The sequence below is a fragment of the Camellia sinensis genome, chromosome 13, assembly GCF_055761805.1.
Source record: "Camellia sinensis isolate YWXY chromosome 13, ASM5576180v1, whole genome shotgun sequence".
Lineage (NCBI taxonomy): Eukaryota > Viridiplantae > Streptophyta > Magnoliopsida > Ericales > Theaceae > Camellia > Camellia sinensis.
The window spans coordinates 6,125,836-6,148,004 of NC_138973.1; the positions used below are offsets into that span (position 1 = coordinate 6,125,836).

Genomic DNA, 22,169 nt, shown 5'->3' on the forward strand with positions numbered 1-22,169 from the left:
ATCACAATATAAATCAAATATAACATATAATTAATTCAAATAAATCAAGATAGTTGTGATTACAAATTCAATAAATATGGATTCAATGACATCACCCACTTTTGATGTTGAGCAAACTTTAGATCCAATTTCATAGCTCTCGTCTAATTCTCATGTTAGGAAAGTGACAATAGAAAGCTAGTAGTAAAAAAATACATAAATTAGAAAAAGGACTTAAAATTTTAATGGGTAACAACTCCCCCTGAACAAACATCTCTACAATCAGCCAAAAATCTGCCTGTGTGAATCAACCATTGCACACAAAAGATGCAGGAAAAAATGAAGTCATGATGGATACAGGTGCTGTTTAAAAATCCAGCAGTCACCTCTTCAGAATTTATTAAAATTTTGATGACTAATGTTACCTTCGAAAGCCTCAGCTGGAAGCCCAGTGATTTCTTGCAACATCTTTGCATGCCTGCCTTCATCTTCCTTTTCAACCTCATCTCCTTTCCGATCTTGCCTACTACCATTGGCGTCACCATCATCCTCAGCATCATCTGATGCTACATTCTCATCCTACACAAAAGGAACATAAGGACTGAATAATTTACACATTAACAGGAAATTCAACAAATTGACATATCCAGCTTTTTAACACAGTGAACCTAGTCTTCTGAGCAGCCCGGTTCAGCCGCGGGAGAGGGGGGGGGGGACTTCTCTCTAAAAAAAATTCAGATCACAGAAGAAAAGAAAAGGTAGGGAAGCTAAACTAAACCCTTTCATCAACTTGTTCTATCGGTTTGGAAATATGATAATTATGGCTCAACCGCATCCAAATCTGCTCCATTCTTAATTCAAATCCAAATTTCATCCATTTACATATCCATCAACATCCAGAAGGTCAAGCACACCACAACATGACATGAAAATTTGAGGTTACATTTGGATTTATGGGTTTCAGATTAATACATTTGGTATCATTCATTCAAGAAGTATATCTTATTAATTCGGTGTAGTATTTTAAATTTAGATATCAAGAATGGTTTCAAGAGCTGTAGATTGATGGATTTTAAATAGTTGGTAAATATAGTTTACCTGAAATCCTTATATGAATTATTCTTATATAGGGATCTTACCAAAATACAGGGGGACTTCTCTCTAAAAAAAATTCAAATCACAGCAGAAAGAAAAGGTAGGGAAGCTAAACTAAACCCTTTAATCAACTTGTTCTATCGGTTTGGAAATATGATAATTATGGCTCAACCTCATCCAAATCTGCTCCATTCTTAATTCAAATCCAAATTTCATCCATTTACATATCCATCAACATCCAGAAGGTCAGGCACACCACAACATGACATGAAAATTTGAGGTTACATTTGGATTTATGGGTTTCAGATTAATACATTTGGCATCATTCATTCAAGAAGTATATCTTATTAATTCAGTGTAGTATTTTAAATTTAGATATCAAGAATGGATTCAAGAGCTGTAGATTGATGGATTTTAAATAGTTGGTAAATATAGCTTACCTGAAATCCTTATACGAATTATTCTTATACAGGGATCTTACCAAAATACAACTCTCCTATCTATATTCTCTATTCAATCACCTATTTTAATATTATCAATCTATACATGCAATAGATAACCTTCCTACAATTTTATGAAGTTTCTTCCTCAAACCCTTTCATTTCAAATCCACCCATCCAAATGGAGCCTATACGTAAATGTAATGGTAACTAAACAAATTAAGGATAATCTAAACGTATTCTTGTAAACAAAATTAGAAAAAATATGTCAAAGTTACACATCCCAAATATTAATTACTCGCTCACAAATAAATTAAACAACCAACTAAATTAGAAATCATATTTGCAGTTCAAGAAAAGAGAGATATCACAAATTCCTTTAGTTTATTTTCTTCAAAATTTCCAACAATTGATCATTTTCAAAATAAAATAAAATAAAATAAAAATCACATAGATCAAGAAAGCATAAAACGTAGAAAAAACAAATGACGAACAAAGAGATTAGGATGAAGTCGATGCGGGGTGATTGGAACTCTGATATTTACCTAACTTAATAATTCCAAAAATCACCATTACCAAAAATCCCATCTGGGCATACAATAGATTATGTAATTTACCTAACATCCGAATTTTTGATTTCAAAATCAAAACAACAATCAATCTTACAATCAAATAGCCCAAAATGCGAGTTCGAGGACTGGAGAGGCAGACACGGACTGAGAGAGAAGGGAGAGGCAGAAATCTTACCTTGCGAGACTGAAGAGCAAAGTCGGGAGCGAGCAAAGAGGGACGGTAGGAAAGAAGAAGAACAGAGAGGGAGAGAGAGATAAAGCCGAGTTCGAGAGGCAGAAGACTGGAGAGCAGCAGAAGAGGGAGGGTAGGAAAGAAGAAGAACAGAGAGGAAGAGACGTGGGTAGGTGGAAGGCTGAGGGAGAGAAATGTTTGGGCGGGAGCTATATAGATCTGAGCCATTGATATATACCCGGGATTCATATTGACCATTGGATCAAAAGTATCTCTAACACAAATTAGACATTTTCAAAAACTATCTTCCCTTATTATATAGATTTATTTATTTATTATTTTAGACTTCACTCTCTATCGCTTTTTCTGCTTGCTTTTTCTGTCCAACCAATCACATTCCGCCCGCATGGTCTTTGTTTTGATGACCCAATTTCCAAAGTCTTTAAAGCTTACAACAACTTGAAAGTGCTCAAAAAGTTTAACTTCTGTCAATAGATTCTAACACCTTCAGATTTTAACACCTTCAAACTACTGATTTATCTGCTAATAGATTCTAACCAAGCAAGTCCCCAGGGTTGATTTGGAGGTTTAAAAATGTATATCCGTGTCTAATTTAATTATAAGATTAAAATATAATTAAATTTAAAAGTATTGATTTAAAATGTAATTTATTAAATTTATTGACTTTGAAATTCATTTTGTAAAAGTACCCAAACATAAATATATTTGCAAAAACACAACTTTTTCTTATTAGAATCAATACTCAATACCTGCAATTCACACATTCCCAAAATAAAATAAAAGAAGAGAATGAATGAAAGATTTTCAAGGAGAAATGAAAATTCAGCAATTGAAACATCAGAAAGCCCAATCTGAAATGAAATTCAATCATTCAATATTTTTTTTGGGTAATTTTCTAATTAAAATTTCTGATTCCTTAACATTGCTGTTGAATTGAAACATTGGCAAAAACACAAAAATAAGCAATTGAAACATCAAAAGCCCAACCTGAAATGAATCTCCATCATTAAAAAAAAAAAATTTGTAATTTTCTAATTAAATTTTCCAATTACCTAATATTGTTGTTGAAACATTTATAAAAACATACACACATATAGTGGGACCTAATTTAAAATGAATCTCAACTACTCCAATATTTTTTCTGACTAATTTTTGAAGTAAAGCTTTCGATTCAATATTTTTTTCCGACTAATTTTTGAAGTAAAATTTTCGATTACCAAACATTTCTGTTGAAACATTTATAAACACATATATATGCATATACCTGACTGATCATGAGAGAAGCTTGGCTCCAATGAAATGCAATATAGGCAAGGATGCACCTATCAAACTCCTCAACCAACTTCACATACAGCTCATCAACATTTGGCTCATCAGCAAAATACTCATAGATAGTACTCTCACACTCTTTGGATTTTTTGAGGTACTCATATGCTAATTTGCAAAGTTGGGGACATTCACTTCCATCTTCAAATCCTATCTGCCTAGCTGATCCATCCCCATCCCCAAAATCCAAAAAACAAAAACAATAAAACATTTTAGTTGTTGTAAAGTGGAAAAACATTATGAAAAAAAAAAAGAAGAAAAGAAGAATGGAGATGAATAGATTTTTACCGACATAATTGGAGAATTTTTCAAGTTTGGCAACACAGCCAGACTTATTCCTGTCTAACAATGGAACTACGGTTTGATCTTCTAACTGTTTTTGGGGCATTTGTCGATGGTAGTAGTGAAACGCAGTGGCAGAGATGACTCCAATGGAGGTTGCAGCCAGGATGTGTGCAAGGATATGCCCATCTAAAGATAGAATTTGAGAGAATATTGTTACTACTGCTGCTGCTACTACTATGAGAGAGAGAGAGAGAGAGAGAGTATTACCTTTGAGTTGCCTGGTTTTATACATAGTTCAAACCCGAATTGCAACAGACGGAAAATAGTCAATCCAAAAAAAAAAAAAAAAATTTGTTTTAAATTTTTTTTTATCATAGACTACCGTTAAAGCAATCCTATTCATACAGGACTCAATCAAAGATAGTCAGTTAAACACCAAAATCGATCAAAATCATTCAAACAGATTCAATAGGTAATCCATAAAGTAAAGCTCTCGCAATAATATATAACAAATGTAAGTACATCCAATTAGAGAGAGTAAAGTTCGTACGATCGGAATTAAATAAATAAATTAGAACAAAAGAAAGTTCTAAGGTTGAGAATTAGAACAAAAATAAATAAATAAATAAAAATAAAAAATACACATACAACAGAATTAAAAAAACAAAGAAAGTTCTAAGTTTGAGAATTTAACTGGAAAAAAAAAACATTACCAACATCTCAATAAATAAACATTACCAACATCTCAATAAACATTACCAAAAAGGGATATGTTAGAATCAGGTCATGGTATTTGACAATAAATAAATAACTAACTAAATAAATAACCTAATTGAAGTTAAGTTTGAATCTGAAGGTGAGAAGTTATTATCAGATAAATAAATAAATTGAGACCTAAATAAATAAATAACTAACTAAATAAATAAATATTATCTGATAGTCAGTTAAACACCTTCAGAGGAGTTAAGTTATTTAAATAACTAACGGGTTTGAACTAAATAAATAACTAACTAAAAAAATAAAGTGAGAAGTTAAGTTTTCAATAACCTAATTGATGTTTTCATGATTTTCAAAATAGGAAAAATCAGCTCATGAAATAAAATTAATTCTAACATCTCTAAACAACCAAATAAGCATCAAAGAAAAACGAAAAAATTGAACACAACGAACATAATCCACAACTACCTCTTTGGTAGCAGATGAATAACATCTCAATGCGGATACTGCAGGCTGCTGTATCCTCTGCAAGGATTGTTCTAAAATCTGAAATTAAATACTATCTATTAGATGCAAAAAAATCTTCCTTTTTCAAAATCAAAACATACGATTGAAAGACCTACCGGAACAGGAAATCCTCCAGCTCCAAGTTTTTGCCTTGCAATCCTCCACATCCTCACAAATGAAGTAAATACATACATACATAGCCCACATACACAAAGAAACCATAAAATTAAGCAGATAATATCTCCAAATCAGAGGTAAAACAAAATATTATACATAGTTTAAACCCGAATTGCAACAGACGGAAAATAGTCAATCAAAAAAAAAAAAATTGAGACTCAATCAAAGATAGTCAGTTAAACACCAAAATCGATCAAAATCATTCAAACAGATCTAGTAGGTAATCCATAAAGTTTTTCTGAATATAGCCATGAATTGAAAACACAAATATATAAATAAATAAATAAATAAAAATAGAATTTATTGGGGAAAATACAGCTTTGATGGACGATAGCGATGTTTCGGATGGACATGGAACCCAAGAAATGTGTTCTGATGAAGTGCAGACTCTTCCAATTTTGCAGAAATTTGAACAAACATATTCTAAATAAAGCCAATTACAAACATATACATACACAAACAGATATTGTTTATGCTCTATTCTTACTGCTTGATCACAACCCATAAGCTTCAACTTGAGGACATAAATGCATTACCAAGACATAAACAAATGAAAAATTACAAAAAGAAATTTCTCAGAGAAAAAACAGCTATAAGTCTCCACAGTCCTTACATATCACATCAAATGTTGCCAAAAAAAAGTAGAAGTGTACCTAAAATAGGCTATGATCTCATATTCATCTCCATAATTATTAAATCCATCTATATCTATTAACTCTTTAACTTAGAAAATATTGACATTTGTATTCCTTCGAATAATATTAAACTAAATCAAGAGATTCCCCAATTGGCCTATAATAAAATCAGCCACTTGACTCAATGCAGAAAGAGGTTTCCAAAGCCATTTCCAGTATTTCTATTCCATTCTGGATATTGACAATGACAGAAAATTCTTCCCTCAGTAAACATTGTCCTCAAGCAAGCATCATGTATGATAAAAAATTATGTCGTTAAGTAATGTAATGCAAACTAAATAAGCTCAATTGAACCTGGAGATTTCATGTTCAGGATCAAACAAATAGCATTATTAAGATAAGAATCCGTTATCCAATTGCAAAACAATCCATCTTTTGTAATGAAGTGGAGTCCCACAAACATCAAACATTACAAATTTACAATGATCATTATATCATAAACATTGTATCTGAAACAACTGATCAACCATCCAATTTTCACATGATGATAAATGTGCCACAATAACCAATGTAATGCTGAAAGAAAAAAGTCACCTGATCAATCTGCCTTGTAGCGGGCGTGATCGTACTCTCGACAGCCTTAATTAAATCATTGTAATAGCTCTCAGGCACCGTAGATTTCTTCTTAGCTACCCCGGAGAGCGAAAACCAGACCTTAGGCCGTAAAACCGCCGGAATTCCCTTCCTTATGAGATTCTTGAGCATAATTGCATTTACTAAAGCTGAAAATCTAAGGGAAGCTTTAAGGGTAGAAGAAACATGAGTCTGCAAATACCAAGTTCAGGTAAATCTTGAAATTTATACTCTTAAACATTGATTTCAATGACATATTTGGTTATAAATTTCTTGTAGTTGTCTCTAATTTTTATTTTTTGTTTCAGAATTTAAAGAAGGAGCATGCAGCTTTATGCAATGAAGTGAACGACATGAATTAGATGTTCAAACATAAATAGCAGTGGAGAATCTCATTTCCAATAACCCTGTGGGAGAATAAAATGCATAGCCACTACAAATTAAATTTGCTCACCTTCAATTTGTAGAATTTGGGGGAGCTGTGTCTCTGCTAGCGACCAGAGCGTCGAACAAATTTTAAACTCTACAACAACACATTTCAATTTCAATTTTCTTTTTTTTTCCCCTTACAAAAAACCCTAAAAAAAAAATCCCAAATTCTACAACAACAACAACAGATTTAACTTTTATTTTTTTTCCCCCTTAAAAAAATCCAAAAAAAAACCTAAATTCTACAACAACAGATTTCAATTTGTAGTTATATACCTGTAGGTTGGAGTCGCTGGGTCGGGTCGGAGACAGAACTGGGCTGGTCGGAGAGATAGAGTCGAGAGAAGACAGAGCGTCGACAGAAGAGAGTCCGGCGGGACTGAGCGGCGAGAAGCGAGTCAGGCGAGAGACTCGATCGTCGGAGAGAGAGCCTCGACTCGATCGTCGGATGGAAGGAGGCCTGGTCGGTGATAGCCTCGGTCAGGTCGAAGAGAAGGGTTGTAAGGGAAGGAGGAGTAGCGTAGCGAAGAGGGAGGGTGGGTATCGAAGGGTTGGGTATCGAAGAGGGAGGGTGGGTATCGAAGGGTTCGAAGGGTCTTCAATGGCTGTGGTGATTAGAGACATTGTGACAGAGAACTTGGGAGAGAGGGAGAACGTGGGAGAGAGGGAGCTGAAGAGAACGTGTTTGGGGACGTGGGAGAGAGGGAGAGATGAACTCAAACGGGTGGGAAAATGTATATAGACCATTGATCTAAACTCAGGATTCATCTTGGCCGTTAAAACCAAATGTATCTCTGTTACATTTGGGACATTTTCAAAAACAGTCCTCCCTTATTATATAGATTGCAATAATTATTGTAATTTTGTTGGTTACATATTTTTATTTTTATTTTAAATGAAATTCAATTATTGTTTGATGATTTAGTGAAAGAAAGGAAATTTGTTAATTATTGTTAAATGTTATTGTTCCTTAATTGTGGTTGGGTTGAATGAACTTTGTTCGATATTGGATTGAATGTTTATAAATAAAAATTGATTGTTCTCATAAAATAAAATAAAAAAGATTTGGCGACTAAAAAATTGGTCGGCAAATTCAACACTTTTGCAACTAAAATCATTGGTCGGCAATTCCTTACCTTTCGGTAACTAAATTGTTAGTCGGCGATTCCTCGACTTTTGGCGACTAATCTGTTTGGTCGTGAAATCTGACAATTGGTGACTAAGATATTTGGTCGGAAAAATATCACTTTTCGCGACCAAAGTGTTTTAGCGACAAAATGAATTAGTCGCAGTAATGATATATTTAGCGACCAAAAATTTAGTCGGCAAATCCAACTTTTCCTGACCAACAAAAATTTAGTCGCGAATTTCTTTTGCCGACCCTCAATTGGCGACCAAAGTAGCGACCAAAAAAATTGGTCGCGGATAATTTTTGCAGACTAAAAATGGGCTTTTAGCGACCAATTTTTTGGTCGGCAAAGGTGTTATTTCTTGTAGTGAGTGGTGACTTCAACAGTGGGAAATATCATTTTCTTATTGGTAATCAATTGACACCATTAGTGACAGTCTTGTGTGGTTGCTATAGGATGACTAAAAAAAAAAGTCTACTCCTAGATCTATGTTGGGAGAAAAAGTGATTGAAAATGAGAAAAGAGAAAAAAAAATGATTGATTAATATGTAATAAAAAGAAAGTAATTTTAAATTTTTTTGAGGGCTACTATTAACACTTATCTTTATTCTTTGGACCCTCCATTTATTTGAATCCTAAATACCAAATTTATGCACATCCACCTCATTTGCACATCCTCTCTATCAGTGAACGACGAATGACGGTTCCTCTCCTTCAACAAACTGAAAAACGATGATCCCTCTTTCTCTTTGATTTATTTGAAACCCTAAACCCATTAACAGTGAAAACATCATTGCATCTCGTCTTAAACTAAACGACGGTGAACGATAGCTCTTCGCTTTTATACCATTCCATCTCTGTGGTTCTTTGTTCAGCACTGTGTTATTGAACCAAAACGATTCGTTCAACACTGTGTTGTCGAATGTATATGATTTGTTCAACACTGTGTTGATGAACATAAATAATTTGTTCAGCACTGTGTTGTCGAATATAAATAATTTGTTAAGCTTTTTTAGTAGATTCAAGGTTAGGGGTTTATGAAGAAAAAATAGTTTGTTTGACTCATCTAAATTATTGATTTCTTATATCAATAATGGTGAAATTAACGAATGGTGACAATGATTTGAACCAACGATTTCAACCCACAGTGACAATGATTTATGGTCTAGGGTTTAAGATGGTGATGAGAAGATGAATATCTTTTAAGGTTTAGGTTGGTGAATGGTCTTTGTCAAATGATTTGGTGGGGGTGGAAGTGGGTGTACAATGTTGTAGAGTGTGATTCTAATTGTCTTCATTTGGTAGTGGGTGTTCCATTGAAAGTTATCCTTTATTGTAATTTTACTTTAGGTTATAATTGTAATAAAAAAAATTTTAAAAAAAAGAGTTAAAATTAGGATGTCAAAGAATAAAGGTAGGTGTTAATAGTAGCTCTCTTTTTTTCAAAAAAAAAAAAAAAAAAAAAAAAGAATCAACCAAACATGTTTTAAATCTCAATTGCTCCGATATGGTCCCTTAGTATGAGTGGTGACTTCCACAGTGGGAGATTTGAAAAATAAAATAAAATAATAATAATTGGAAACAGAAAGGAAAAAAGTAAGTAAAATATATTTATATTTAATCTAATTTCACACATTTTTTCTTTTTTCCTTTCCAAATTCCTTTCTAAATCTCTCAATCAAATACCGCGTTAAATAACACTCTTGTATAATTGCTTTAGATGAGCCCCCCCCCCAAAAAAAAATGTAGTCTACTCCTAGATCCGTGTTGGTGTCATACATATTGCGTCTGTGCGTAATATCAATGGTTTGTCAATTTCATTACTAATCAAAAAAAATGTCTACTTAGTAAAATATTAAACAAGCAATTGCAAAGGCTTTATTTAAAAATTCATGCAACATAAAATTTAGGAGCAAAAATAAAATCTCAAAGGGGCAAATTAATAAGTTTAGCAGGGCAATTGCCCCCCACTTAGCCTACCCACGTGTAAATTTTTATTTTTATTTGTAATGTTGAATTTCTCTCTTCTTAATGCATTTTCAATCTATGATTATGTATTGAAAGTCTCTTGTTTTAAAATTCTCACTAAATTGTGTGGTTAACAATGCATTAGAAATAAAAGAATAAAGAAATCCCTAGCTTTCATACACACATGCTACATGTATAATTTGTCTATTTGTAATATATAAATATATATATGTCTGTGTGTGTGTAGAGAGAGAGAGAGAGAGAGAGAGATGTGAAGGTATGTGTATTAACCATTGGTAGATGAGTTACAAACAGATGCTGGTAGAAGAGAGCTAACTTGAAGGGTATGATGGTGGCTTTGTAGAGTATTATCATCATGCAAAGCATAGCCTTTCTCTAAGAAGTGAAGAAATAGGGAAACAAGGCAAGCAAAGAAGAGAGAACTAATGGGGATGGAGGAAATTGAAGTGGCCATCAACCAACCTTTCTCTGTCAACTTCTCTCAATCATGTTTCTAGAAGCACTTAGTGCTATCTTAGTTTAGCTTTATAAGCAATTACATTTGTAATGGATTTTCAAATTTCCACAAGTATATCGTCCACTATGACAAAGTAATTAATACAATCATATATCATTTGACAAAAAGTTATGTGAGTCAACATTATTTTATTTTTAAAAATTCACACTATGTTATTAATTATGGATACCAATATATATATATATATATATAATATTGTGAGATTATTGAATAATGTCTCTCAACAATCAATCTTAAGAGGTTGGATTAGTGAACATAACTAGAGGCCAGGGGGTATATTCTCTTCAGGTCTCAAGTTTAATATTCACTAACCCTAATAAATTCCTTGAGGTCAATTCATATAAATAGGGTTTCTGTAAGTATGTAGTGAGATTATTTTTTGAAATTAGTCCAAATAAACATAAATTAGTCCGAATACTTGATTATTAAAAAAACTCAAAAAACAAAAATCCAAAAAGACCATGAAAGTCACCCACCAAAAAAATAAAATATAAAAAATAAATAATGAAACTAGCATATCATAGCAATAAAATCTCAATTCGTCCAATATGGTACATTAGTATGAGTGGTGACTTCCACATTGGGAAACATTATTTTTTTATTGGTAATCAATTGATACCATTAGAGTATCTCCAATAGCATTTGCTGTAATAGAATTGTCATTATTATAATTTGGCAACAAATAATAGTAAATTGTCAAATTATAGCAATAGTATTTCAATAATCACATGTCATTTTAGCAAATCTCAATCAATTTTTCCTCTAATTTTGTAGGTTTATTTGGATATAAAATTTTTAGTGAATTTTTTGTAATTTATTTTTTGTCTTTTATGACCTTTATAAAAAAATTTGTAAAATAAATTAAATATTTACATTTTAGCTGACTAAACAATTATCAAAAATTAAAAAAAGTTAATAAATTCTCATAAATTTTCGTAAATTCTAAAACAAGCAATAATCAAGGCTGAGCATCCAAGACACCGTCTAAATAATAATTTTTCATAAATTTGCATTCCAAGACACCATCCAAACCGTTGGATGATTTCATAATCCAACGGCTGAGATTGGCTCTCTGGACTATTCTTTAACTGTTTTACATCCCCAAACTCTCTTCATTTTCATCAAGGCTGAGGCTCTCTCTCTCTCCCCATCTTCATACCTGTCTTCTTCCTGAACCACCCACCATAGTCGACCTCCTTTGTCTCCATCTTCATTTTGATCATCATCACCACCAGCACCGATCGGCAAAACCAGTCGGCTATCTCTGAATGTCTCTCTCTCTCTCTCTCTCTCTCTGATTTCAATCAGTACTACCAACATTGATGGCCGATCGCCAAATTCAATGGAACACCAGTGATTGGCCTTCAATGAAGCTTAATCGGTGTGGGAACGAGCCCTACAAATAGATGAAGAATAAGCCCTAGAGGTCGATGGAGGTTGAAATGAAGAAAAAGTTTATAAATCATGCTGGAATCGAGGTATTTATCTTCTAAATTTGTTTCAGATTGCTTCAGAAATTTATATAAATTTGTGCGGCGAAATGGGCCCATTTTGGGGGTCCATTTTGATAATCTGAACTGTTTACATTTTAGAATACATCAAGTAGAATATACTTACAAAAAATCAATTTAATCGGATATCGTTTACCCATTCATTCACTCATATTTCTATCTATAAAAATAAATAATAATTGTAATTTAAATTATTAAAATGAATATAAATGTAAATGGATGAATAGGTAAACAATATCTGATTAACTTCATTTTTTGCAGGCATGTTCTACTTGATGTATTCTAAAATATGAACGGTTCAGATTATTAAAATAGGCCCCGAAATGGGCCCATTTCGCCGCACAGTAGATGCTGCTGCGCACCCCGCGCAGCAGCATCCCCAAATTCTTATATTTGATAGGAAGAATAACAGGCCATTGAAAACCCTTTTTTTCTTTTTTTTTTTCGCTCATCAAATTATAACTTTGACAACTCTTTTAACAGCTCCATTGAAAATGCTCTCAATCGCACTTTTGTGTGGTTGCTTTAGGATGACCAAAAAAATAAGGGTAAATTACAAATACGCTCTTGAGATTTGATTAAAATACAAATTGTCCCTTATAGTTCCAAAAATTACATTTCACCCCTTGAGGTTTCTAATTTTATAATAAATCGCCCATTTTGTTAATAAATTATCAAATCAATTAACGGTTTTTAATGATGTTAGAAATATATTTCAATTAACAATTTAGGTAATTTTATTATTATATAGGAGAGCAATTATGAATTTTATTTTTTTAGTTAATTCTGTTAAATAATTTTTTTTTTATCAAGGGGGTGTTTGTAATTTTTAAAACCACAAGAGACAATATATATTTTAAACAAATCTCAGAGAATGTATTTGTAATTAACCAAAAAAAAAAAAAAAAAAAAAGTCTACCAGACCCATATTGGTGTCAGACATATTGCGTCTGTGCGTAATATAATTGGAGCATTATAAATTAAGGAGAGGTTTCTGGAGTTCATATACTAGATTGGAGCGTATTGTTGGGCTTGTAAGACACATTATAGGTTTTGTTTTGATAATCTAAACCGTCAATATGTAGAATTCGTTTAGTACTTTATGCCTGGAAAAAATTACATTGATCGAATATCAGTAGCCCCTTGGTCGGAACACATTTTTATCAATGATAAAAATAATTTTAAAAACAAATTGTTAACAAAAATGTATTTCGATCAACGGGCTACTAATATCCGATCAACTGGATTTTTTACAAATATTAAATACTCGACGAGTTCTACATATTGAACGGTTTGGATCATTGAAACAAGACCCCTGGTGAGCCCTATAAATCCAACAATATACGCTAATTCATTATGTGAATTGGAGAAAAGCCTCTCTCCCTATAAGTTATTGATTTTGAATGGTGAATTTCACAATTCTACATCTATCATTAAGATAAACAAAAAAAAAAAAAAGTTTGATACTATTAGTAAATGGTGGTCTATGGATTGACTTGTTCATGATGGGCCAACGTGGTTGATGGTAGAATGGATCTTCTTCCTTGGCGGTTCTTGCAAAACCAACACTTGGATGCACTTGAGGATAATTTTGTTAGATCTCACGAGAAGTTTACTTATTTTTTTATTATTTTTTTTCGTTTTTAGTAATTTTTTTTTTAAAGTTAAAAATATTTTAAGTTTTTAGATTTAGTTCGACAAGATGAATAGAAAAATCGTATTTTTTTTTAAATTCCAAAAAAGTTTAGAAAAGACAAAAATAAGTTTTATTTTATTTTATTTTATTTTATTTTAAATTTGGGCTTATTTTGACTTTTCCAAATTTTTAAAAAAAATTTCAAAAAAATTATATTTTTTAGATTCATCTCAATAAGACGAATCGGAAAAATAAAAAATTATGATATAATTTTTTAAAAAAATACTAAAAAGTCACACCATTTTGTTTATAAACTTTATTATATTTTTCATTGTATAAGTAGGTGGGCTTGACTTTTTTTTTTACACTTACTATTCTAAGAAACATGTTAGAGATAAAAATTTTAATAAATTTTTTGAAATCTCTAACAAAAAATACATACATAATGATGTGAGCACTACAAGAAAAGAGGCTTTATAACACGGAAGCATTTGCGATGGCATCACTTACCGTCGCAAAAAGTGATTTTTGTGACGGCACCACTTGCCGTCGCCAATAAATGGATTTTTAGCGACGGCACCCCTTCCTATCACAAAAAAAATAACGTTGTGAGACGGTAACAACTACCGATGCAAATAATGTGCATTTTTTGCGACGGTAACCTATGTTGTCACAAATAAAGCTTTTTTTTTAGACGACATGAACTGCAATCGCAAATAAGAGAGCTTTTTGCGACGGTAATAGATGCCGTCGCAAAAAAAAAAAAGAAAAAAAGAAAGGGGGACGGTTTTGATGTGACGACATTAGAAGTATTAGCGACAGCATTTTGCCATCGCAAAAAATTAAAATTTTTGTAGTTTAAGCAGAATTTTTGCTCAATTTTCTTTGCCTTTTCTTTTTTCATTCCAAACTCCTACTTTAATCCATGATTTAAATATAATAATTGAGATAATAACTTGTTAAGTATTTTTGTTAAAATTATTTCTTTGGTAGAGGTTGAATTACATGGGACTTGGATCTCCCTAGTGAAAATGGAGTGCCACCTCTCTTTGTTTGAAGCCACCTAAAAGGAAGCTAACCATTTAAACCGGGGCGTCATTTTGGGTCCCAAACATTAAACACTTTAATCTAGTGTTCATGGCAATGACATGAGTGCCACGGCCAAAATCAACTTCATAAAATGAGAATTATGTCCTTGCTTGTTTTTGTCCATACCCATTTGTTCATCTTCCTGTCTCTCTCTATCTTTCGCTCATCTCTCTTCTCTCTCTCTCTCACTCATCACTCTCTCTGTCTGTCTATGTCTTTCTCTCTCTCTCTCTCTCTCTCTCTCTCTCTCTCTCACTGTGCTCGCGTTGCTCACTCTCTCCTTCTCCTCTTCTCAATTTGCCGATCTCCCTCTCGATTTATCGATCTCTTCTCTCTCTCTGTCTTCTTTCAATCGCCCATCTCTCATTTCTCTTAATCACTTGTCGAAAGAGAAAAAAGTCAAAAAATGAAATGGGCCTCTCTCTCTCTCTCCGCTCTCTATCTCTTTTGCTCATCTTTCTTCTCTCTCTCTCTATATAAATCTCTTGTTTATCTCTTTTTGCTGTCTCTCTCTCTCTCTCTCTCGTTGTGTCTCTCTTACTCACTCATCGCTCATCTCTCTGGCTTTCTCATCTCTCTTCGCTCTCTATCTCTCTTGCTCATCTGTCTTATCTATCTATCTCTCTATATATCTCTTGTTCATCTCTTTTTGCTATCTCTCTCTCTCTCTTTGTCTATCTCTCGCTCATCTTGTTTCTCTCTCTGCATCTCTCTCACTCATCGCTCTTCTCTCTCAATCGTTCATTCTCTCAATCACACTCATCTCTTTCTCTGAGCCCATTGTTGTTAAAAGAGGAAAAAGTCAAAAAATGAAACGGGTCTCTCTCTCTCTCTCTCTCTCTCTCTCTCTTTCTGTGTCTCTCGCTCATCTCTATTCTCTCTCTTTTTCACGCATCTCTCTTCTCTATCTCTCTCTGTCTCTCTTGATCATCTCTCTTCTCTTTTTTTTTATTTATTTATGTCCCTCTCTCTCTATATATCTCTCTCATTCATCTCTCTCTCTCTTTCTCTCGCTGATCATCTATTGCTTCTCTCATTTTTTGTTTCTATCTTTTCCTAGCTTTCATTGTGCAGCAAAAGGGACATGGAGGTTTTTGGCCAAAAAATGAGTTTTTTTTTTTTTGTTACGACAACCTTCCCCTGGCGCAAATACAGGTTATCGGAGACGGCAATACCCTCGTCGCAAATAAAAAAAATTACTAAATGAGCCATGAATTCATTGTTTAGGGCCTATTTGGTAATCATTTCGTTTTTAGTTTTCAGTTTATATTTGCAAAAATTTACAAAACTATCATAAAAACTTGTTTGATAATTTTTTTCGTTTATAAATGGTCGTCTCAGTTTATAAATTTGAGAAAAAATTGTAAACTCATTTCAAAAAATGAGTTTACGTTGGTTTTTAAACAGAAATATAAAAATTTGACTAACAATTTTTTTTTTAATTATTTTTTGTTCAAATAATTTTATTTTCAAATATTTTTTTTTCAATTATAATGCGTATGATCCCATTGTCATAAATAAATAAAAAATAAATATAAATATTTTAGGCCTAGACAAACATGTTTTTTAGTTTATGTTTTTAAACGTTTTGTTTAAACCAAACACGTGTATAATTTATGTTTTTCTAAAAATAAACAAAAACTAATTTATAAAAAAATTATAATCATAAACTAAAAAGGTAAACGTTATCAAACACTACCTTAAATTTTCATTTGGGACCACAAAAACCAAGGCGCCAAAATGAAAATTAATAAGCGCCAAATAAGAACATAAGCAATTTTCAACACCGAAAGAAGTTAAAATATTAGAATAGGAAAACCCTATCTCTTTCTCTCAATCGGCAATCTTTGCACTAGTTTCTAGGGTTCTAGTCTCCACACTCATACTTGCATACACAAAAATGGAGCATCAGTTTTCACAGATTAGACACAGCCGTTAATCGATCTCAACCTCGGCTTGGAATCTAAAGAGAGAAAGTATGGTGAAGGATGGATCGGAGAGAGAACGGGGGGCTATCGACAATGGATTCGATTGAATCTCGATCGGTATTTTAGGACGAGGACAAGTCAGAGATCGAGGACGAGGAGGATGATGAAGATTTGCCACCTCGAATTCCGAGCAAAGATTCATTCGGCAGGCTCTCAGATCGATTCCTTCGATGTCAAAGCACTTGAGGTCTCCGGAGCACAACAGAACGACTTTGAGGTAAATTTCTGGAGCTAATTTGGTTTAATATGGATTGTGTTAGGTATATATAATATGGATTTACAGTTTTTATATCAGAGTTGTTGTAAGATTGTGGGTTTTGATAATTGCACTATGCTATACAATATAGGTGTTCGTTTTTACTGTAGGATTGCTTGGAGAACCTAAGAAACAAATGGAAATGTATCAATTTTTAGATCTATGATGTGATGGTAACTCAAAAGAAAACCTAATTATTCAATTTTGATTCTTATCTATCCATTGTTTTAAATATTTATTTATTTTTAACCTTGATCACTTTTTAGTGATATTTAGTAATTATTTTTTGAGTTGAATGACTTCCTAAAAAGTTAATAATTGTGTATAGTGCGAATATATTCTATTCTATTAATATGATTACCAAATTATAATATTTCAGTCCTATTGTTTTAGAAGTTTTTACATTTCGATTCTTGGGGATGGTAGTCAGGTAATATTGCAATCAATTCACTCTTCATGTTTGATTATAAGTTTCAAAGGAAAAGCTAGTAGTTTGTATGTCTCTTCTGAATTTTCTCCAACCTAGAAGGTTAAGTTTCTTATATTCGATCGGAATTTTAGGTTGACATTTAAAGTTTTAAAGTTTTTATTTTTTATTTAAAGTTTTTAAGTTGACATTTTGTTAATCACTGTATTGTTGCAACTGAATTTTTATCATGGACTTTGAATTTTTTTCTACTTAAAGGTTGTAGGAATTTTCAAGATGGTGGTCCTTCCAATCCTAGGCCAACTTGCTGGTGAGTATGGGCGAAAACCACTGCTCATTCTCACTTTATCTACAACTATAGTCCCTTTTGGTATGTTTCTATGAACATTTGTACATAGACCAAAACTTTATGTTGAAGAATCCCAACTGCATTTGATGTTGGTATCTGCATTTAGCTGTGAAAATTTCCTTTGGTATAAACTAGAGTGGTGATACTTGAAAGCTAAGAATCACAGATATTTCTATAGAAGAGGTTTGTCGTGTTGTACGTGTATATTGGACGTGACACTTATGTATATTAATGTTCTGCAATTATTTTCCATTTTATAGTGCAATTGTTTCATGTTGTTACATGAATGATGATTTTTAAGTTATGGAATATATGGCATTTTAATTTTAACTAATGTCATGTTGCTTTTATTTTACTTTTGAACAAGCGTCGTAGGCGTATCATGTCCGGCATTTTTTTTTTTGGAAATCGTCGTGTCGGCATGTCGCACAAGACATCACCAACATGCTCCTTGGTTGCACAAGGCACTGAAGATTGTCAAGGAATGATACAATTCAATGAGGCATGCAACAACTATTGTTGTAAGCAGGTGCTTTTATCTGCAAACCATCAGTTATGCTTTTAGTGCCCAGTCCCAACTAAATTTTGTCGGATCTTAAGGCAGCCTCTGCAGTACTATCTGAAGGCAGCCTTTGGTTTCAAGACATGCAATTGTTATTAAAGTCCCTTTGCTACCTCTGCAGTACTATCTGAAGGCAGCCTTTGGTTTCAACAAAAATCAATTTTCAGAAATTCTGATGACGGTGGGAATAGGATCAATTGTTTCCCAGGTATTCTTTCTAAAGATCATTTTCTTTTCTTTTGTTACTTTAACGGAAGGAGCCCATTAACTCTACTATTTGAAATGTTCTTCAAATCTATAGTTTCTTTACTCACCATATGTTTCTTATCATGGCATTGTTTCAAGATTTTGATTCTTCCTCTCATCAATCCATTTGTTGGAGAGAAACTGATACTTTGCACAACCTTATTTTCATCAATAGCTTATGTGAGTTGTCCTTTATTTACTTAATTTAAGTCCTTGCAGCTCTGGACTTAATCATAGTCGAAAGTATGTATAAATTTTATCTCATGGAAGTGTTTTTTGTGTTTTTTTTTAAATGCACAGACATTGTTTTATGGCTTGGCATGGGCTTCTTGGGTATGTACTCTTATATAATAAATGTGTAGTTAACATCAGTTTTGAAACTACATTCTGGGTAATTACATGTTCCACCGTTTAACTTCCTCCTAAAATTTCACTTTAGTCTCTCGTTTTTAGTTGAGACGACCTACATCAATATTGTAATTTAGGTTCTAATTCCTTGCAAAAAATACAAGAAAATTAATTTTCTCACAAAAGTTGCTATATGTTATAACTTTCTCTCAAAAAAATTATCTTAACCAACACATACTAAAAAAATAAATTTTCATGAGGTGTTGACACCCCAAAATCACCAAACGGCGTCGGAGTAGCATGAAATTTGGCACACACGACTGCCTAGGCAGAAGAGACTTGTGGGAGAAGACGGGACTCAAATCGGATTCCCGGTTTAGGAGTTAGAGCCAAATTTCCTTCTAGGCAAATTAGTTTCTTAAAAAAACTTAAAATTTGAGGTGTTAACGATCCAAAATCACCAAATGGCGTCGGAGTAGCACGAAACTTGGCACACACGACCACCTAGGCACGAGAGACTTGTGGGAGAAGACGAGACTCGAATCGGGTTCCCGGTTTGGAAGTTAGGGTCAGATTTCACACTAGGTAAACTAGTTTCTTAAGAAACTTAGAATTCGAGGTGCTAATGCCCCAAAATCACCAAACGGCGTCAGAGTAGCACGAAACTTGGCACACACGACCGCTTAGGCAGGAGAGACTTGTGGGAGAAGACGGGACTCGAATCGGATTCCCGGTTTGGGAGTTAGAGTCGGATTTCACTCTAGATAAACTAGTTTCTTAAGAAACTTAGAATTCGAGATGTTAACGTCCCAAAATCACCAAACGGCGTCGAAGTAGCACGAAACTTGACACACACGACCGCTTAGGCACGAGAGACTTGTGGGAGAAGACGAGACTCGAATCGGGTTCCCGGTCTGAGAGTTAGAGCCGGATTTCGTTCTAGGCAAAATTATTTACTTAATTATCATTATAATTGTATAGTAATTAAATTTTTATGTTTTTTTGTAATTAACATATTAACACATGATTATATTGTCACTAAATATATTTATTTTTTGTTTTTAGATATTTCCCGAGTAGGAGTTTGCTTCTTGTGGAATGCGTTTGTTTTTGTTACCCATGGAGAATGATGAGCAAAACTTGTAATTTTAGTTTATGTTATTTTGAATTATGAACAACATTATGTATTTAAACATTATATATGTATTATGGAATATTATGTAATGGGGTAATTTTGTTGATGTGTAGTTATGAATGTAAGAATATTTTTATTATGGAGAAATTATTTTTTCTATACAAGAATTTTTATATTATTATGTAGTTATTAGTTTTTTTTTTTTCAATTGTTTTTCATTTAATACAGGTAATTTTAGTATTTTTAATAATTTTATTGTAGTTTTTTTTTTTCGCGACGGCATCACACCGTCGCAAAAACAAGTTTTTGGGACGGCACCACACTATTGCAAAAAATATTAGAATCATTGGCGACGGTGGGCATGCCGTTGCAAAAAAACAAAACCATTCGCGATGGTATGTTTTGTCATCTCAAATAAAACTTTTAGCGACGGTAAAAAGGTGCCGTCTCAAAAGGTCTGACTTTTTACATATTATATGTGACAGTAAGTTGCCATCGCAAAAGGTAACAATTGTCGTTGCAAAAAAAAGGCCACAGCATGATGCCATCGCTAAAAGGTTTTTGCAACGCATTTTGTTGTGACCCCCTTTTTGCGTCGCTAAAAGTCATTTGCCGTCGCTATAACTTTTTTGAGACGACATTAAGAGTATTAGCGATGGCACTGTGCCGTCGCAAAAAACCAATTTTTTTGTAGTGTGACTTATTTCGACATTTCACTTCAAAATAAAATATCATTGAAAATAAATTTATTTACAATAATAATATTGTTATATAATTCTGATCATTTTTTTTTTTTGTATAACTTTTATATATGTTTAGAATTTTTTAAATATGAGGGCTAAAATATGTCTTAGACCAGCTATGAGAATTGGGCTTTGGCGCATAATTGGCTCGTTTCAATTGTTACGAATAGTGGTTCCAAATAACCGATATTTTTTGGTTTGGCTCGGCTCATATGGGGTGATGGTTTGACCTTGGTTGAATTTTTAAAAATTTATATGGATTAATTCGGTTTTATGTTGAGTACAGAACCAAATCAAACCGACTTAAATGGGCCAATTTCCCTCTGTGCCGTTTTGAACACTTTAGTCTCATTTTAGGGTGTATTTTTATCTTTATTCCCAAAGTAGGGTAAAACGTTTTTTGTAATGCCGTTTTCCAGAAAATGGTTTTTGAAAAACCGTATTCATCTTTATTCCCACTTTAGTCTCATTTTAGGGTGAATTTTTAAAAATTTATATGGATTAATTCGGTTTTATGTTGAGTACAGAACCAAATCAAACCGACTTAAATGGGCCAATTTCCCTCTGTGCTATTTTGAACACTTTAGTCTCATTTTAGGGTGTATTTTTATCTTTATTCCCAAAGTAGGGTAAAACGGTTTTTGTAATGCCGTTTTTCAGAAAATGGTTTTTGAAAAACCGTATTCATCGATTAAAATAATAATAAAATTTGAAAATAGAAACTGGCTTTTCTAAAGTCGTTTTTAATTAAGTTTTTAATTATTTTGAATTAATTAAAAACGGTTTTTGTAAAACCGTTTTCCCATTAATTTTTTTTTAATTTATATTTTCAACATAAATATTTTTTGTTCAAATTTTTTTTTAATGAAAATCGGTTTTAGAACAGCCGTTTTTCAACATTAATTTTTTTTTAATTTATATTTTCAATGTAACGCCCTCAAAATAATAACAATAAACCCATCAGATAAGACATGCATTGATATATAAACTAACCACATTCCTTTATTCATTAGAGTTCCGTCACATTAGTATTACATGTTATCATCAAAACAAAATGCCCTACGGGCTTACAGCTTTCCAAGTTAACACTTGGTTACAACAAGAGTTCTAACTCGTTTACACATTAAGCCCTTGGCTTGAAGTTACACATATAACACATCAAAAGTGAAACGACAAAACTATGCCCGCCACAAGCCTCCCAGCTATGTCCTTGGAGGTGGCATGCTTCCTGCACCTGAAAATGATATTCCCATAT

At 32.8% G+C, this 22,169-nt stretch overlaps 1 protein-coding gene and 1 long non-coding RNA gene across 12 annotated transcripts; one reads left to right on the forward strand and one right to left on the reverse strand.

The window, feature by feature from the left end:
• Nucleotides 1-107: 107 nt before the first annotated feature.
• Nucleotides 108-7,243, reverse strand: LOC145805908 (uncharacterized). Its single transcript, XR_014348187.1, has 2 exons — nucleotides 3,894-7,243; nucleotides 108-558 (listed from the first exon to the last, which is right to left on the reverse strand). It is a non-coding gene; the product is annotated as an uncharacterized LOC145805908 (long non-coding RNA).
• A 4,488-nt stretch (nucleotides 7,244-11,731) lies between these two features.
• On the forward strand, nucleotides 11,732-20,335 carry LOC114319088 (uncharacterized). 11 transcript variants are annotated; one of them, XM_028266084.2, is made up of 7 exons: nucleotides 11,732-12,102; nucleotides 16,773-17,065; nucleotides 18,248-18,409; nucleotides 18,564-18,650; nucleotides 18,788-18,868; nucleotides 18,989-19,021; nucleotides 20,102-20,335. In XM_028266084.2, the coding sequence occupies exons 2-7, from the start codon at nucleotides 16,949-16,951 to the stop codon at nucleotides 20,114-20,116; spliced, it is 495 nt and encodes a 164-aa protein (XP_028121885.1). In that variant the 5' UTR covers nucleotides 11,732-12,102; nucleotides 16,773-16,948; the 3' UTR covers nucleotides 20,117-20,335. The 11 variants fall into 11 exon arrangements, 9 of the variants coding, with proteins under 9 accessions (XP_028121885.1, XP_082757463.1, XP_028121886.2 ...); XM_082901337.1 differs by having other exon boundaries at nucleotides 16,915-17,065; XM_028266085.2 differs by lacking the exon at nucleotides 18,989-19,021 and having other exon boundaries at nucleotides 16,915-17,065.
• The last annotated feature ends 1,834 nt before the right edge of the window (nucleotides 20,336-22,169 follow it).

Coding starts and splice junctions, on each gene's coding strand:
- LOC114319088 (XM_082901336.1), top strand. Junction 18,410..18,563: donor ACAACTATTGTTGTAAGCAG/GTGCTTTTATCT, acceptor CTACCTCTGCAG/TACTATCTGAAGGCAGCCTT. Junction 18,869..18,988: donor TATTTTCATCAATAGCTTAT/GTGAGTTGTCCT, acceptor TTAAATGCACAG/ACATTGTTTTATGGCTTGGC.